The following is a 19,291-nucleotide window of genomic DNA, read 5'->3' on the forward strand; positions in this document are numbered from 1 at the left end:
AACGCGGGCAGAAGACGTGTATTTCGGTTTTTACGATGCCCTACTCTGGTTGTCCCTTGGTGTGAACCCCTGGGCATCCCTTACCCGTCAAGAAAAGACCCCCCATCTGGCCTTTCAGTTTTTTAGTATTAAAACCACATTCGATCTGGAGACTTTAAGGCCACTGATGCAGATCTTTATCCAATATTGGAAACCTTACGAGTTACAAAGCCCAAACCCTCTGGGGCCATTGATGTGCCACCAACTTCAGATTGATTCCAATGCCGAGAAACGGCATCTACATATGCACAAGAGTCAAAGCAGTTTGGATGCCAACGAGGACCTTTAATATGTTTTCTCTACTTCAATGACTACCAACTCTTCCAGGACCGGATCACTTGTTATGCCTGCTTTATCATGTTAGAATTAGCATTTCAGAAAACATCGAAGTATATATGTTTGGACACCATGAATAGGTATTCTCATGAAACAAGCTTTCCTTTTCAAGCCATTTAATTTATTCAGCATTTTTACAATATACAAGCCTGAGGGCATGATTCAAGTAGGGGATACCAAAAACGTACCAGAGAAGGCAGAAGAATTTCCTTTTGCGTTTTTCTTACAACAAAGATATTATAAAAAGGAAAAGAAACGAAAAAAATCTTCTCTCGTTCAACAAAGATAGTACACAAGAACAAACCAAAATCAAAAGCTAAGAAACCCCTTGGAGTGATAATCGTTCTCGTATCGTGTCAAAAATTGCAGTTGCTGCCGTATTTTGAGAAAATGTTGACTTCAAGCGGCCAAGCAACTCACCATCTTTTGTCTGCGATGCAGCTTCTGCAGCTTCCTTAGCCATGCCAATGCGAGCGTATGCCTACAAAGAATATTTGGATTAACCCCAAAGACATTAATATAGTGATGCCTAGTCAGTTGAGGTCATACTACAGCCTCGCATCAATGTACTTGAACAACTTAACCCAACTGCCACAATGGCCTTGACGAACTGTTGACATGCATCAGGTATCACCTATCTCCAGAACAAACATTCACATTGACTCACCTAATGACTAACCTATCTTCAGAACAAACATTCCTAGTGACTCACCTGATGACCCTATTGGCATGCCAAAACTTATTAAAAAAAAAAAAGCTTGAAAGAAATTCATACTTCAGCTTTCTCCCGAGGATCAGCCAGCTTTGGTATGTACTTGAGGGCTTCATTTTTCTCTTCTGCATCAATACATGCTTCCACAAAAGGCTTGTAACCTATTGATATAAAAAATATCACCACAAGTTTGCATAACGAAACAATGCAAAAGAAAGTCAGCAAGCAGATCATGCTGCATATGTGAAGGAAGCACAACCAACTTCAATATCCGATAAGGATCATAGCGGTGAAAATTTATTACAGAATGTTGGTAACACAAAGGGTTGTTAGCAGCCAAAGCTCCAGTTGCATAAAAAGCTGGTAGAACTTATAGGACCATAGGGCCGGAAGTAAAAAAAAGAATCAAAATAGATTTAGGTCAGTAACAATCTGTAGTACAGATGTTCTCCATTTATCAATTAACAACTTCAGCCACATCAGATGAGGATCTTAATCTTCATTTAAGTATTACTCAGATAATTTTCACTTATGTAAAAAAGAAGACGGCTGACGGCAAGATACAAACAAAAGAATAGCGACTACTGTATTAAAGAGAGATGTTGCATAAATATGCAAAAGGGATAACATACCTATTGGTGGCCTTTTCTCTTTGGAAAACTTTTCAAGAGCATCCCAGTCTCTTATTGTAGCCAATGCAAAAACTTTAAGCCAATACCAGCGCTTCTCCGATACCTGAGTAAATAATTAGCTCATATGAACATCAAATGAAAAAGAGAAACCTGGAGCAGGAGAGCCATAAGAACAGCAGTAAATGACTCTGACCTTAAATTCTGTCCTCACTCTCATTGCAGCTCGATGATTACCAAGGACAATACAAGTACGTATTGTATCACTGACGCTAGAATCAACAAATACAGCCTGCTTTGTGGTCACCTCTAGCTCATGTTGCAACCTGTAAGATTGACAAGTGCCCTAAAGATCCAAGTATCACAAAAGACAAAAAGAGATGAACCAGTACTAAAGCCTGCTGACATGTCAGGCCAAAATAATGACCAAAGCAGAAAATCTGTACACGCTTGTGAGCATGTGGAGAATTACAATAAATACCCTGCTTGATAAAAGTATAGATGCCACAGAGAGAATCAACGTTCAGTGAACATAACAATTAACTGGGAGCTAAGTCACACGGGTACTTCAGTAAGGTCTACGTACCCATGTTGCCGTACATATTGGGTACTTAGACACACTTGGGTACCTTTAGATCCAAACTGCTTAATAAATTACTTTGAATTAATTTTTTCCACTTTACTTTTCATTCTATTCCTAGAGTTATTGTTCATTAACATATAATGTTTTTATTTATATCACTTGTTTATTAAACTGTTGCTCTTATCTTGATTTTTTTGTGCTATTTTGCATATATACATACATATATCCTACTGTACCCCCGTACCCACATTTTTTAAAGTTTTCGTGTCCATACCCATATCTTCGTACCCGTACCCATGTGACTTAGTCTGGGAGATATAGGCAAAAGAATAGCCAAACCAACACTGCAATTGGAATTAATCTATTTGCAGATCCCAAGACCCCAAAAAACCAGCAGATAAAGTATATATCAAGAATTAGTATCGAGTATCCACATAACGGAAGGGAGGGTAGGGGAAAAGAAGTTTAAACTTTAAAATACCACTTTCACACACAATTCCCACAAAGAGAAAAATACAGTTTAAGGATAAATGGGCCTATGAACTAAGTTCCCATTTACCTCAACAATTTTGCATGTTCCTCTGCAGCCTTTGCCTCAAAAGGATGCTCTTTTGTTTCCAAGAACATTTTCTGAGCTTGCTCAATAAGCTTTATACGTGGGCCATAAAGGGGAGAACCCTTGCTTGCCAATGGGTTCTTCCCTACCTCCCATGACTCTCTCCACAGCAAAAAAGCCACATCCTGCAGGAAAAGTAATGCACCATGTTAACAGACAATGCCTCCCTCCCTCTCTCTCTCTCTCTCTCACACACACACACACACAAAAAGGAGAAAAACAAGGAGAAAGAAAAGAACAGGCACAGGCAAATGAGTAGCATGCACTAATCACTATACAATAATAGAAGATTTCCATCACCAACTATCATCAAATGGCTATGTAAATGACAAGCTGGTAAATTTTCAGCTCCAAAGTTCAAAATTAAGCATAGCTGGGTTAATGCATAAGTTCATAACATTAATGAACACGTGTATAGAGTCTATAAAATTATCTGTAGGCAATAATCACCACTGACCTCAAATAAACCTCAACCAAATCAGTTCTTTCAGTTTTTCAGATTTAGATGGACCACATCGATTAAACTCCGTGCATTTTATGAATATTAAGGTCATAAATGAGTTTGAGACAGAAAGGTTTCCCCAAGTGTATCATGTTGGTACCTTTTGCTTTGCTTCTTCAACCACCAGCAGGCCCCAATCACCCAATTTTGAAAACAATGTATAATATTATCATCATTTCCTAATAGTTTGTAAATTCTCTCACATTTCTTACCAGTTGCCAGTGAGGAGGAAATGGAAGAAGCTCTAAAATCACAGTAAGAAATATCTGAGCTATCATTGATTTCTTATCTTTCCAAGCAGTTAGTTAAGTTATTCTGGAATAACCCAAAAAAATCTTCAGTATTTTACTATTTGAAATAACAAACTAAATCCAATTTTCTCCAATTTATCAAGTAATATTCTGAAGTTTTATCATAACCGAACATTCTGAAGAATATGATATTTCTAAAATATTTTACTTGATCACTGTGACAGTCTACCAAAAACTATGTATCCAAATTGCAAGCCTCAGAACAATTTTCATGCTTGTCCACTTAGAATATTGGTACTCGTCATCATCTTCAAAAAGCAAGACCTCTTAATATGATCAGCAGTTAGAAAAATTGAACCAATCATATCCGTGCTTCTTTCCAGTAGATACTAAAACTGATCAGAAAGAATCTATTCATGTGAAAGGGGTTAAGCTAAGAAATGGCTTATCAATAATGCCACAACCTCCTCCCCATATATGAGCCACAACAAAATTACCACTCTAAACAGTACATACCACAGATGAACAGGAATAAACAAAGCACAAAAAAATTAAATTATGCAAAATAAATTATTAACTTCAAAACAGGTTACTTGCGTAATAATCAAACCAGCAGCAAATCATCTTTAGTTGCATAATATTCAATTAAAACACCTGTGCATCAATAAAGCATTACGAAAGGAATATAAGCAAGACATACATGAAATTGTCCAGCTGCTAGATAGAAATCCTTCAGAAACTCATGCTTGTAGTACCTAAAACAACACGAGCATGTCAAACTGAACATCCACCATCTTACAGAGAATAGCATAGAATTGCTCAACAAGATTGAGGAGAAACATAAAAAATGCCTTGGGAAAAAACAAGCAGTGTATGGTAGTACCTTGAATAAGCTACAAACAGATCACGTGCCAAAGATCTTGACTGTATCATTGTGAAAAACTCCAATGGATCCTTCTCCTCTATCTGCATAATGAAGACATCTCATGCTAAAGATTAACTGTCATTCACTGTATAAAAATTAAACATTATTTCAGTTTTCAAGTTCATTTATTTCTTATTTTCGACTTTGCAGTCTTATTTCTTGAAAAGAAATGCATGTAGGCTTCAGCATATGTTTCACAAAGTGCATAGGAGGAATAACCACTGCAACCAAGCAACCAATCTCATATTCAATGGATGATTTGCCAGACAGGAGTTCCAAGCCTATGTAGTAGATTTGCCAATCAACCAAACTATCATGGTGTAAGCAAGAAGAAGAAGGGCACTAGGGCATGGATTATTTACACCCAGATAGAAAACATGATTAATGCAATATTGTGCCCTGATGGCACAAACATGTATTACTCAGCTGCATAATATGAAAGAAAGACAATTTTCCCAAGAAAGGGTATAGCTGCATAATATGAAAGAAAGACAATTTTCCCAAGAAAGGGTATACCTTTTTCCAGATATGGAAGAGAACAAGATAAACCAGATCAGTGTCACCACTTTCTGTTGCCTTTGTCAAGGCTCGATCCTCTTCTCCCATGCTTAACAATAGCGGAACCTACACAAGAGGGAAAATATGTTAAAATTTCTCCTGTCCTTCATCAGTCAAAAAGGAAACAAGGGAATACTGAGTCCAGGAACTGGTTCCATTGACTTAACAAGAAAGAATCTCCACATACGACAGAAACATATACATCCTCCCAACAGAAATCTGTATTGGTTATGCACTATTGTAAATAAACTTCAGTTCTCTACAGCAATACCTGCTCAGAGGAGCGTGGTTCATGTTCAACAAGCATAGCTGCTAACTTCCGTCGCCCAGTGCGATCTGCGTGAGCAGCAACAGCAGCATAAGAAATTCCCTTGCATAGGGACATCTGAAACCAGAAGAGAACAATTCAGAAACTATAATAATGTTATCATGTTAAAAGAAGGACCAACTATTAGATATGTCCACTAAAAGAACCTTATCCAGCAGCATCTCAAGAAGAGAAGCATCAGGAGTAGCCAAGGAAGCAGTTATCTTAGCACATGCCCAGTGCATTATGACCACCTCCTGCATGGTGAAGATTGCGTGAGCAACAGCAAGAACACAAGAAGCACATTTACGTGTGTCTGTGCATGGAATTACTGACATGTACATACAGCTATATGAGTTCATTGAAAAAGCACATAAACAAGTTTGCAGTCAAACAACTTAACATGCATACCTGGCTCAAACCAAGATACTCTGAGATCCTTAATGCCAGAAGATGCCTATGTGCATTTATTAAACGGGCAACCAGAACTGGTGGTGTAAGCACCTAAATTTTTGGGCAGACATAGTTAAAGATGTTGAATGACACCATTTAGATAAAAAAATAAGTTGGCAATTTGAGTTGAAAGACCTTGTATTGCTGAATGCTTAGAGGAATACCAGTCTCATGGTTGCGCACAGCATTTAGTACCCGTAGAGTTTTGCACATTTCCCGAAAGCGATCACGTTGAAGCTGGCTGCCAAAACGAACTCATTTCATTAACGAAAGAATAGATAAGAAAAGATATCTTTTTCTGACGTAACTATCAACGTGAGATGGAAAAATTAATGGGACGGCAGAAAAATCAAATAGAGCACTTTCAGGATCATGCTGGTAAAAAAATACCAGGCAAAAGACAAACATGTGAGATTCAATAATACACGAGGACATTATCTAAAGATAAAATGACTAACATATTGGACAAGTATTCTTCAAAGGAAACATACAAGGATACTACAAATGTACAAACTCCGGTTACCTCTTTGATGAGAAAATGAAATAATAAAATATCAAAGGAAGTCATTGAGCAATAGAAAATTCACTACAAAAATCAGAAATGATAGGATAACTAAAGCTATGGTCCTACAATTTTACTTTGCTGGAGACAACCTCAAGATAACCGCAAAATGAACTTATATTAATGAAACATTACAAAATGAACCCATAACAAAGACCAAAGAACAATAAATATTTTAGAGATCTGAAAATTCAGAATTCTGGCTATTCATCTTTTCTTTTATTGAAGAGTGGGGTTCAGCAAATTCTTTCAGATTATACTCAAAAGACAAACCCCAGCACAAATTCTTGAGCTCCTTTAACTTGAATGTCTTAGGTCCAACCACATAACGGGTGGATGGAACTCTTGTTAGCAGCTCTGAAATGGTAGCACCACATTGTTAATGAAATACTCAAGATAGAATAGAATATACCAAAAATGAGAATTTGGACTACTTCAGAGCAGCCTTTATCTAAAAAAGCTTTACGTGGCAGAAAATTGATAAAACACAGCCTTCTGCCTCTGAAGTAATGATAAAGAAACTTCCATGTTTTCTTTCTTAAGCAATGATAAAGAAGCTTCCATGTAACAACCCGACCCATTCCTGAGCTCGGTTCCCTGGGTCAACAGATTCCAACCCGCCCCTTAGCAGTTTCGGCTCCAACCCTAAAAAGGCTAGAAACCAGGACAAACATTTCATTAATGGTCTCCTTTTATAAGCCCTTGAAGATTCCTCACAATCTTCAATACGGGACTAAACATTTGGGGCGTTACATTCCATGTCTTCCTTCCACAAAACAAAGGATGAAAGGCACTTGTAAAGAAAAATGTGAAATGAAGAAACAAAAAAGGGTGAAAGACACTAATACTCAAAGGCATACATGACACAGATGGGCGAAAGACACCTATACTAAGCAGAAGTGAAAGAGATGCATAATAGAAGAAGACACAACAAAGCGTGACTACCACCCATTCACGTAGAAGGAACTACAAAATATATTTGACTGAAGGATACTGTATAACAATTTCCAAGGCACAAATTGCAAGTTAAGTCAACAGCGAAGAGAAAGCAAAAAGGAAGAGGACAAATGTGGATCGACAATTCCTTCCTCAGGAATCCTGCTATGAGATATAACCTACTTATAGCCTTTTTGCATTATGTGATATAGGCAATCTCCAATTTACACAAAAGTACAAAAGCACACTAACCTGCAGAAGGCCTGACCATAGCTTGCAGCTCGAAGAAGTGTCCGCTGGCGTGAAATATCAAATTCACGGCCAGCAGCATCAATACATGCTTCAACTGCCTCTGGCAGGGAGGAACGAATCAACCTGAGGTTTTCATCTGCCTGACCAAAAATATCAAAGAATAAGCCTAACATGAAAAAAAACTCCCCTAATGTAATATATATATATATATATATATATATATATATATATATATATATATATATATATATATCATAGTCACAAATAAGTGAACAACATTTCAAAGCTTTAAACGGCGAGGTTTTTCTCGGGTATAATATGGCGAGCTTGAAAAAAAACGGAAAAAAATACAAGAAAAATACGGTAAATTTTTAAAAATTTAAAAAAAACTAAAAATAGGAGAAAAATAAGATAAGTGAGAAACAAATAATATAAACATCAAAAGATAAGTAGATTTGCAACAAATAAAAAATAGAAAATGCAAAAAAAACTGTTTGGCATTAAAAAAAATGCGTTGTTTTAGTTTTAAATGGCAATTTAATTTATCGTGTTTTTTTCGAATTTGTTTTCGAAAAAGACGTGCTTTTCGTGGCTATATATATATATATATATAGAGAGAGAGAGAGAGAATGAAATATACCCAACTATCTAGTGCACAAAAAAGTATCATGCAAAAAAGGAAAGAAAAAAACTCAAAATACAATACCACCCTCAAAAAAGCATGAGCTAGAAAGTTACATAGTTCTCCTGATACAGACAACAGAAACATCGTTGATTTCCTACTGATCTGTACTCCGCTTCTCTTATAACCAATCCACGATTACTATGAGTTGCTTGTATGGACTTCACTTTCTGAAAGCAACTGTCAGTGGGAATAAGAGAACACATCTTATTATATTAATGAACTGTATGTGCCCATAACATGTATGGCTCAATAAAATGCATCATTTTTTTTTATGGCACATCATGTCATTTTCAGCTATGCATAGAATCTGCACACAGCTCCTTATGGCATTGTTGGTCTTGGTTAATTCAGGCTTCAGCAGTAAGTGTTGTAGGACGCCCAACTCATTTCCTTCATCTTTTAGTGCTCTTATTCTTACTAGGCCTTACTCCATGCAAACCCTGATTTGTGGGGTCTTACAACACAAATTGGTTCTTAAATCTTGTTCCCTGCAAGGACATTGATCCCCAGAGGGTTCACTTAATCACATCCATTCCTCCAATTAACATGTTGGTATTGATAAAATAGCAGAACTACAAGGTTGAAGCAATATATTTCTCTTTATTTCATCGATGTGAGCAAAGCACATATGATGGTAAGAACCCAGTGCAGGAAACAATGCTTCATTACTAAACTCCAATAAGGAGATCGCTGGGAGTTGGGCTCCCGAACTTTATTGCCAAAAATTATAGGGGATATATTTCTAAGTTAATAACTGTATACTTAGAGTCTTAGACTCTCAATTTTCTGCCATAGTTCAACTAAAACTTCATACACAGATCTGCTAATCTCAAAATTTTGATGGCATTTAATGCCAAACCATTAAAGAAGTAGTTTCTTTGTTTGACCACATCATAAGTGGTGCAACATCATGATAGAATCTATGTAAATACTTATGTATTCACCTATTATGTTGTTGTTGTGTGTGTGTGTGCACACGTGTGTGTGTGTGTGTGTGTGTGTGTGTGTGTATATAATGATGACTTCGGCTATTCAGAGTTGCTCAGCCATCTAACCAAGAGCAAATGGATAGTTGAGAGAAAAACATAAAGAAAAATGTGGTAACTAATACTAGATGACGAAAATACCCATCACCATTTTTTCCTTGTTTTTCTCTTATCCATCATGCTGGATTGGACAGTCTTGGTTAGATGGCTGGGTGACTCTAAAAACCAGAGGCACCATTCAATTTTCCTACATACATCATATATAACACGTAATATAAGATGCAGATATATTTATTTTTTTGCATTTTCTTATTCTGTTTTGATACTTTTTTTGGTTTTCTGTGTCTTATTTTTCATCAAGATCGACCCACCTGAGTCATCAACAGCTCTACCTCAGCCTTCCCTTATTGCATATTTAGAGGGGTTAGTCTCTCTTTATTCTTGAATGCTTTTGTTAACCATTACAAAGCAACAGCAGAATAATTGTCTCCAAGTTATTTTTGGTAATATATGCATGTGTATACAAATACCTTATACATGAATGCATCCTGCAAAATCAAGCTGAAAATACCTTTGCACTACGTCTATCAAAGTGATCCAACGCATCGTATAACAAGGCAGCCGGTACCGTGCTTCCAATTTTAAATATAGAGACAGTGGAGTCAGGAACTCGCTGTAGAAACTCCATGCTTGTGTTTGAGAGGATCCGCACACCATCACACTCAGGAATCAGAATAATAGGCTCATCGTATGTGTATCTCACTGCATCCCCATATGGACCAACCATCATGAGCAGGTCATCCCAATAAAGCAGCACGCTGTCCATTCCACACCATGCAAGTTGTTCAGGGGGCAAAGCAGACTGGAAAAAAAAAAAGGAATTTGTAACTAAACTAGTACAAATTTTCCAAATAAAAGTATAAAAGAAAAATAACAAAGCACTTCTCAATTAAACAAAATGGCAAGACTGATAAAAGACAGATACTCTCTCTGTGTGTGCTTAGGTTCCTCAGGTATAAAGCAACAAAATATATGTAGTCCTTTTGGGTTTATTGCAATAATTCAAGTTCCACCAAGCTACAATAGCAAGCAACCGCACACTGCTTCAATGGATATTGTTTCATCAGCATTCATAAACTCTAGTCTTTCCTGGATAGCTCTTTTACTGGGAAATGAAGATTTAACATAAAAATACTCGTCGACAGGGTATTTTTTATCTCAGTTAAGAAACAAGAACCAGAAGGAACTCTGGTTCCATAAGTAACGGGAGATTTCTGTAGTTAAGTACGTGTTGACTGAGCTAGCAGCTGAAGGAAGCTCCCACACCGCAAGCCATAACTAAAGTTACCTCTGTTGGGGGGAAAAGGAGAAAGTTTCTAAATCCTCTATACCTTGATAGAGCCAACTTGGTGAAAACTATGACGTGTAATCCTACTCAAGTCGCCCGATTAATCCCTTGGTGAAATCAAACGTTCCAACAATAAAAGTAGGGCGAACTAAATTTCAAATCTCCCTTAGGTATTACATGGGGAACATGAATAACAAGAGCGCCAAGAAATCCCTTCTGCTTTAGTTTGTCAAGGCCACGCTACAGACAGAATGTTCTATAGCCACTTTTTTTGGCTTCTACATGAACAATTAGCACAATGATGAAAATTATGATGATGATGCTGACATTTGACGATCCAAATGCTCGAATAGAAGGTGTGGAAGATCAGAGTAACCAACCTCGCAATTGAATTCGAAGAGAACTCTGGAGAAGTCCGTGGAGATGACAAGAAGCCGTCCGTCATGCGTGAACGATGCAAGGAACTTCCCGTTCGGCGAGACCGCCATCTTCTGCAGCGGCCCGATTCCATCGCCCTGCCTCTGTGCCGTCTCCTCCTCCACCACCACCACGCCGTCGCCAACAGCAAGCAGCACCTCAACGTTCCCAGACATTGTGTACTGGGGCTCGATCACCGCCGCGCACAGTGGCATGTCCCCGGGCACGAGTCCGGCTTCACACAGCCGGCACGGCCGGGGGCTCTTCAAATCGGGAATGCAGAAGACACGTGCGGCATCGGTGAGGCAGGCAATTCCATTGCCCCAGAAGATGCACTCCACGACATTCTCGTCGGCCGCATCAATCCCCAACGATAAGTGGGGCTCGATCGGGTGGGCGTGAATATCGTAGCGATAGACGGATCCATCTTGGACGACACAGACAAGTGACTCCTCGTCCGTCCAACCCATACCGACGAGACGGCCGCCGGGATGGTCCCAGATAGCGGAAGCGAGAAGGATCCCGGCGGAATTGAAGATGAGAAGCTTCCGCCGGGCCGACTCCGCAAAGAGCTGAACGATCTTCGAGTCGTCGCGGATCGCGGCGATGGGTCCGCCGAAGCGGGCGCAGGCGACGCGGTGGCGCCCGAGATCCATCTTCTGCCAGCACATGGAATACAGCTCCGGCTTCCGGTAGTACCGATTGTAGAGGAGCTGCCATTCCGCGGCCACCGACACGGTCGCGGCCATCTCTTCCTCTCTCTCTCTGCCTCACTCTCTCTGAGGTTAGGGCCTCTAGGGTTTGCAGAGGGCAGCTGGGTCGTGGAGGGAAGAGGGACGACACAGGCCCGCGCCTGACAGTGGAGAGAGAAGAGAAGGGAGGACGATGGGAAACGAGTTTCCCACGAAGTGTTTGGCTTCGGAATTCGTTGGGTCCTTGAATTCCCAAGCACGCGACAACAATTCCCCGACTCACCTTGTGAACGGGCCGGGTACATACGTCTATGGGCTGGAGAAATCCAATTATTGATTCGAAACCAGAACCGATGTTGGAGTCCTTATCGGACTTCGACTCCCGAGTTCGAAACCCGAGTCGATATCCAATAAGGGATTCAACCTGACTACGTCAGAATCCGGAGTCCGAGTTTGAGTTTAGCTCGAATCCAGTAAACCAAGTCCAAACCATTTTTAGATTCCTACCAAAATGCTGTTAAGATCAGATCCTGGGTTGGATGATTTTCTCAAAAATAATTGAAAAAAATACAAGACCGACTCTTTGAAAAATCTCAAAACAGGAAAAAAAAGCTAATCATAGTTAAGTATCTAGATATTGCATTGCAAATCTTGTCACAAGGGAAAAGGCACGTGTAGGCAATTATTCATAAAAACCCTTAAAAAACTATTACAATTTTTTTTGGTTTACATGTTAATGCTTCTTAAAAAAGTTAAAATTTAGCACCTAGTCCCTTAACCCAAATTTTTCTGATCTGCCTCTTTAAGTTGATCATAGTCAAATTAGACATAGAAAAACTTGTTCAAATCTAGATGCATCAAGCAAGTCTGGATCTACTCTAGATCTACTGTGCATCATGGTTAGTATAAAGAATAAACTCTTTACAAATCAAATAATGTCTCCAATATCGAAGCGAAGAAGAACCTGAACAACAACATAAACCTCAAGATCATAGGTGGAGAAGCCACTGATAGCTTTTCACTAAAGAAAGCAACAAGCCATGGTTTTGGCTCAAAACTCTTCTTATGCCTACACGTGAGACATCACACTCCACTTCAAAAACTTGAGTAAAATAAGGAAGTACCAAAACTGGAGTATGCATCATTTTTTTTAGACATTTTCTAATGGGTGCCATGCTTGTACTAAAGTTTCGCATAAAGCGACAATAGAAGGTAACCAACCCATGAAAAACTTTGTGTTTTCCCTACAATTTTCGGGGTTGGCCAATCTACGATTGCCTGGACCTTAAAGCGATCGACCTTTGCACCATTTATAGAAACCATAAAACCCAAAAACACAAGGCTGAGAAACAAGAAAGCACACTTCTTAGCATTTACAAAAAGCTTTCCTTTTTTAACGACATCTAAAACTTATTTCAAGTGTATCAAATGTGCTGATTCTTTAGAACTGTAAACTAGAATATCATCAAAATACACTACCACAAACTTTATCAAATGTGCCGACTCTGTAGGACTATAAACAAGAATATCATCAAAATACACTACCACACGACGTGTAGTTTTGAAAGCAGTCATCCATTCATTACATTCCCGAACACGAATCAGATGGTACCCATTCTTAAAGTTACTATTGGAAAATACATGAAAACCGGTGAAACATGTCATCTAGCATAGGGATGGAAAAATGATACTTGATTGTGTTCTTGTTTATGGCTATACTATTGACAACTGTAGGACACTTAGATGTAATATGGGTAGATCCATGACAACTAAAAGTGTCTGAACTCAAACTATGGGGTTTAGACTAAGGCTGGCAGGTACCCGGTACCTGGTTCGAATCGGGGCCGGGCCTGAAAAAAGGGGCATCGGGCCAGTCCAGTTGGGCCTCATAATTTTTTTTATATTTTTTATTAATTTATATATATATATATATAATATTTTATTACAATTAATTATATTTATATATTATTTTATATTAAAAAATATTTTTAAATTAAATCTGGCCATGCTCAAGCTTGTTTGTAGCTACAATCACCACCTTTTTCTTCTCTGCCACTTATTGTAGCTTAAAGTAGCTACAGCTCATTGAATAATATCGGTGTGCCTCGGATGAGGCATGTGAGGAGGATGTGGCTGAGGATGATTCACAGAGGGCTCGGACTGGGGGTAGTCGTAGGGAGGCTCAGCGAAGACAGGCTGGTCTGGGTGCTCAAAATACAGGCTTGGGTTTGGATTGTTGGAAATCAATCGGATCGAGCTCATAATGAGTCGTCGGACCTGAATTTTGGGTGAGCAGAAGGTTAACAATCCACTATCACGATCCGGAGCCCCCCTCTCTCTACCAGGCCTCGTCTCTTTAGGGGTTTTGGGCTGCGTTAAGATCTAGATGGGCAGTGGATTCTCTTCAATTCAACTTGAAGGAGCAAATGGGTTTGAATTGCCGTTTATGAGTGTGAATCAGATAGTGGGAGGCATATTGGGGTAGGCTGACTCACGCCTACGATGACAACGTCGTGATTTTAATAAAGAAAGTTGAAAAATGATCTGTACACAAAAATATTTGGTATCATTTCTATCTTCAAGTGTACAATTTTCAACATATCCTCTTCGACAAATGAGCTGATCCTCCTGAATGTCTTTTCAGATAATGATGATAGATTCGAATGTTTACTTGTGATAAATGGGGCATTAAATATATATTATCCACAGAGATGGTATTAGCTTGGATCTGGCAAACAATGGATCTGAACCAGGTCCAAGCCACTTGTATCAAAACCTTATAAGAAGCTTGTGCAGTTTGGCAATAAGGACCACCAATGTAAAAGTATTTAATTGGGACCCCACTACATATGATCTGCTTGCAAGCTGGTTTTTGTTCTTTTTATATGTCAATATACCAGTAGGGGTGCCTTCTTGCTTCCACCTAAGCAACATTCAGTACACAGTGGTCCATGAAAAGCAGCTCACCTGGTTTTGCTTTTTGCAGTGATAGAGAGCTTCACAACAGGCAGAGTCAGAAAATTTCTGGCTAAGGGGCATTAGTATTTTTAAAATTTTTAGGTATCATCAACATGTAAATGAAAAAAATTGTCCTAAAGGATCAACGCAAAAATAAGTGTTTCTTGTGGCTCCAATTGCCCACCTCGCAATTTCACAAAGATTTGTCATTCATTAATAAAGAAGGAACGTGCTGGAAAGGGTTTTCCTAAGAAGAACATTGAATTCTTGAAACACATTCATATAACAACCGTTTGAGAAACACCATGTTCTTGTTTCAAGAAACATAATGTATTTATATTCAGTATTTTATTATTATACTTAAAAATTATATATACAATCATATCATGATTCTTATAATAAAAACATGGTATTTTTTGGATGATGTATTATCAGAACATCTGTTCTCATGTTCTTGTTATCAAACGGGCCCCTTTCGTCCACCATTCTCAGGGTGCTCAGTTCCGTTCCTTCACCAGCGAGTCAAAGCTTCGGATCAGAAAAATATAAAAAGTCGATGAGAGCTAGGTACTGTGAACTCCTTAGTTATCCTTACAGTAAAAAATTTACAAAACGAAAGAAAAATAAGAGGGTCGGCAGAAGCCATCATTGCTCTGTCACCTAATCTACTATATTCCCACTTTGACTTTTCCTTTTGTTTCGTCTGCTCCATTCATATTGAGGTAAATAGTTCTTTAGTTCTCTGCTCAGCAGGGAATACAGATCAAAACCAGCACACAGAATTTCAGAAAAGGAATAGGAAAACACACCAACTTATGATGTTATTCATCTCTATTCAATTTTTTTCTCGAGTTGGATTGCGACCACGTCCAACAAGAAACGAGGACCAAAATTCATGTATAAATAAACTTGTGCTTGGCGCTTTCTGAAAGTACTCCGAGTGAAGTCCTTTTTCTAGCAGATCGCAGATCGGGTCATAGTTTTAGATATTGTATCATAGAGTGACTCCTTAGACACTAACTTGGATATTTGTTCTCCATCTCAAGGAATTGGAGCCCGCAGATAGCACCCTTCCATTCCCTTTTTGGCTGGCCATGTTACTGCTATCATTGTTCATGCCTTAGTGCTTGACTTAAATATATCAGCGCTCCTTTGTTCTTTTTGGTTTATTATTGCAGCAGAATCTATTACTGATCTTTGGAATTATGAAACTACGACGAACGAAAAGAAACTCTTGGTTGTTCATTATTTGATATTCTGTTATATATACACCAATTCCAGAAGTGAGGTTTGGTCTTCTGGAGATCATTTTGCAGAATTTGATTGCCACTTCGACATGGTTGCCGGAAGAATTTAAAGTTGGGAGCTCACTCGGCTAACATCTTCAAGACTTGGCTAAAGATGGGAGTTTCTTGGACTAGGCTTGTGTGCAGAAGCCTGACAGTTCTTGCTTTCGATTCTCTCCTTCTCGCTTCTGCTGGTTCACTTAATATTCCATCCCCCAAGGCTGAAAATGAAGGCCTCACTGTCCAACAGGTGCTCCAAACCTTTTCTGTAGTTGTCTCTCTTTCTTTCTCTCTCTCTACACTGTCTATCTATGTACTTCTCCAGTTAAGAACTACTGTTGCTATTTGCTAGTCCTGCTCTTTCTGTCATACTCTGTCCTGATGATTATCATCTTGCTTCCAGTTGCACCCTGGACTTAAACACCAGATGGCCGTGCATGGTTTTCTTCTTTGGGCATCTGTGGGTTTCCTTACTCCTGTTGGAGTACTACTGATGAGAATGCCAAAGAGGATGGAAGGAAGGAGGTTGAAAGTTCTATTATACGTTCACGCAGTTTTACAGGTACATCTTCTTCTTGAACAATCCATACACGACACAGATCAGAGAGAGGGGGCGGGTACAATCATTGAACTCAAATATTTAACCAACATTAATCATTGAAGCAGTTTACAATCAACTGATCTGCTACCATATTCAATTCAATTCAATGGACTGACAAGAGATGGGCTTCATAATGTCACCTGCTTTTCAGAAAGTGCCAGAAAACTTTACTGAAGTTCGTCTAAGCTCCAACTGAACCATGTTTATCTTTTTCATTCAGCTTGGCTTATGAACAATTGCCTTACACTTTAATAGTATGTTAGGTGAGTAGGAAGAATATTTTATTTTATCGTCCAACAACAGGGTGGAAGCTTCCACTCTTTCCCCATGCTCCCAAGGTACTATACCTGCTTTTGGTGCCTCTGGATAACGTCTTTTCAATTTGTATATCTGTAACCCGTTTTGAAAACATAGTAGGAATTCAAAATGCAAACTGCCCGCTTACCAACTCCATCATGTCCACTATGCTAACCCCTCAGGGATACTAGGTGAGATTTACAACCAAATAAGTCAAGATCAGTAATGGCAAATCCTTGGTATAAGCTGTCACAGCATACCTTCAGGTTGAAGGAGGTCTAAGAGTTCACAACACTGGGGATGCATCTCTTGGCAAAAGCTGATAGGATTCTGACTAAATCAATCCTGCCTCTCAGAAGGGAGAAAAAGAAAGGGTTCATAAGTTTGATGTCTGAATCTGTTGCAGGTAATTTCAGTTTCAGTTGCCACTGTTGGAGCAGTCCTGGCCGTCAAACACTTGGAAAACAAATTCGATAACACCCATCAACGGATTGGCCTGGCCGTGTATGCACTCATCTGGTTGCAGCCACTGACTGCCTTATGCAGGCCTCATAGGTATGTCATATACTGGCATTAGAGTTTCTGTTGGTACAGTTCTATTCAATTTCTCATTGAAGAACTCCACACAGCTTGATTAACTGCTGTGTCAAAAGACTGCAATAAAATCCATGTTTAGACATCACTTGCAGTATTATGACCAGCAGGTTTTGCCTCGCGCCAGTGAGGACTGAACTCACGACCTAGGCACTAAACGGTTCCATTGACATCTTATCTTACAAGAAGGTCATGCATCCTAATACCACTTTTACTTAAGCACGTTTAACTTCGGAGTTTTATTAAAACTGTTGACTTCGGAGTTTTATTAAAACTGTTGAGTTTTCTTGTTTATGCATTAGTAAGGCCCAAAATCATTAGGTCCAAGTATAGTCACAAATATCATTTACATGTTGATAGAGTTATCTTTCTTGGAAAAATCTTGGTAAATTTAAAACAACTAAAAAACAGACTCTCTTAAAAGTAAAATGCGAAAATTAAAATGTGGTAGTAAAAAAATGTAAAAAACATGAAAAAAATATGTGGAAAACGTCCAAAAGGGAAAAAAAGAAAAAATTTGTTTTTTGGTTTTGGCATTTTCTTCGACTGACATTATCTGTGTTTTTTAACGTTTTTTTTTTAAAAAAAGTGTTTATTGTGACTATCGTTCAAGTCTTCGTTTTCGAATATTTGTTCCAGTTTGTTGTAAGTAATAAAAGCTGGAAGGTTGATCTGGTGACAGGGGAGTTAGAGGGAGAACTGTTTGGTATTTTCTGCATTGGATACTTGGAACTGGAGCTTCATTGCTGGGGATCATAGACATCTACATTGGTCTCTACGCTTATCGCAGCAAGACATCCAACAGCGTGACAATTTGGATCATCCTCTTCACTGTTGAAGTCTCCTGCGTCGCATTCCTTTATTTGTTGCAGGACAGATGGGATTATCTTTACAAACAGGGTCTCATTCTTGAGTTAGAAACACTCGGACCAACCCATCAAGTCTCCCCATTGAGAAACAAAATGAACGCTGGGCATTGCTAATCTAAAAGGAAGATCTCAGAACATTGTAAATTTTTGAATGCTGGCAATATGGCCAAGTTCATGATCTTTGTTTTATTAGCTCTAGGAAATGTTGAAGTTCACGAACTTGGTTTTCATTCCCATGACAGCAGGATTTTGAAAAATGTTTTTTACTCTCTTTTTCTGTGTAAATAAGGGAAAGAAATAATATTTTCATGTTACATGCTCTTTCGTGCTACACTATTATTAATAAAGGAATACGAGTCGGAATCTGAAATTATAATTTCTGCATAAGAAAAAAGAAAGGTAATGTCATTAGTTATGGTTTCAGATTCGAGTTTAAATAAATGCCTGGTCGGAATCAGATTCAAACTTAGGTTCAATTTTCAATAAATATATTATATCTAATATCTATACAAAAACCGGGATTTAACATATCCTAATACAGTTCGGATTCAGTTGTGCAATTAAAAGTAGGATTTCAAATTCAGATGTGAATTTAACAGTCACAGAATCAATATTTGAAAGGAAAAGTCTATCACTTTGTACCATGCATACCCTTGATCTTGCTTGGCTCTTTCTCTTCCTCACCTCCCTTAACCCGGATGGATACGGGGTCTGTCTCTGTCTCTCTTCCCGCTGCTGCTCGAAACTTGAATGGTAATCTTTTTCATTCAGACCATACTGACAATCGCCAAAGTCACATCATGCCGTTAGGCAGCACTATTCATTGTGTTTTCTCTAAACCTCTAGAATTGAATATTAAGGGTAGTATTATAAAATAATATAAATTCTATAATTTTC

The 19,291-nt window shown here is 38.6% G+C and overlaps 2 protein-coding genes across 2 annotated transcripts; one reads left to right on the forward strand and one right to left on the reverse strand.

The window, feature by feature from the left end:
• Nucleotides 1–458: 458 nt before the first annotated feature.
• LOC116264443 (protein VACUOLELESS1) lies at nucleotides 459–12,038 on the reverse strand. Its single transcript, XM_031644665.2, has 15 exons — nucleotides 11,061–12,038; nucleotides 9,904–10,194; nucleotides 7,662–7,801; nucleotides 6,047–6,152; nucleotides 5,870–5,962; nucleotides 5,626–5,715; nucleotides 5,423–5,536; nucleotides 5,110–5,217; nucleotides 4,552–4,634; nucleotides 4,369–4,423; nucleotides 2,859–3,040; nucleotides 1,913–2,042; nucleotides 1,720–1,822; nucleotides 1,151–1,248; nucleotides 459–856 (listed from the first exon to the last, which is right to left on the reverse strand). The coding sequence occupies exons 1-15, from the start codon at nucleotides 11,844–11,846 to the stop codon at nucleotides 692–694; spliced, it is 2,544 nt and encodes an 847-aa protein (XP_031500525.1). The 5' UTR covers nucleotides 11,847–12,038; the 3' UTR covers nucleotides 459–691.
• A 3,655-nt stretch (nucleotides 12,039–15,693) lies between these two features.
• Nucleotides 15,694–18,708, forward strand: LOC116263518 (cytochrome b561 domain-containing protein At4g18260-like). Its single transcript, XM_031643256.2, has 4 exons — nucleotides 15,694–16,283; nucleotides 16,437–16,595; nucleotides 17,338–17,486; nucleotides 18,208–18,708. Exons 1-4 carry the CDS (start codon nucleotides 16,149–16,151, stop codon nucleotides 18,506–18,508), a joined length of 744 nt encoding a protein of 247 aa, XP_031499116.1. The 5' UTR covers nucleotides 15,694–16,148; the 3' UTR covers nucleotides 18,509–18,708.
• Nucleotides 18,709–19,291: the final 583 nt, after the last annotated feature.

This window comes from Nymphaea colorata, chromosome 11 (genome assembly GCF_008831285.2).
Source record: "Nymphaea colorata isolate Beijing-Zhang1983 chromosome 11, ASM883128v2, whole genome shotgun sequence".
Lineage (NCBI taxonomy): Eukaryota > Viridiplantae > Streptophyta > Magnoliopsida > Nymphaeales > Nymphaeaceae > Nymphaea > Nymphaea colorata.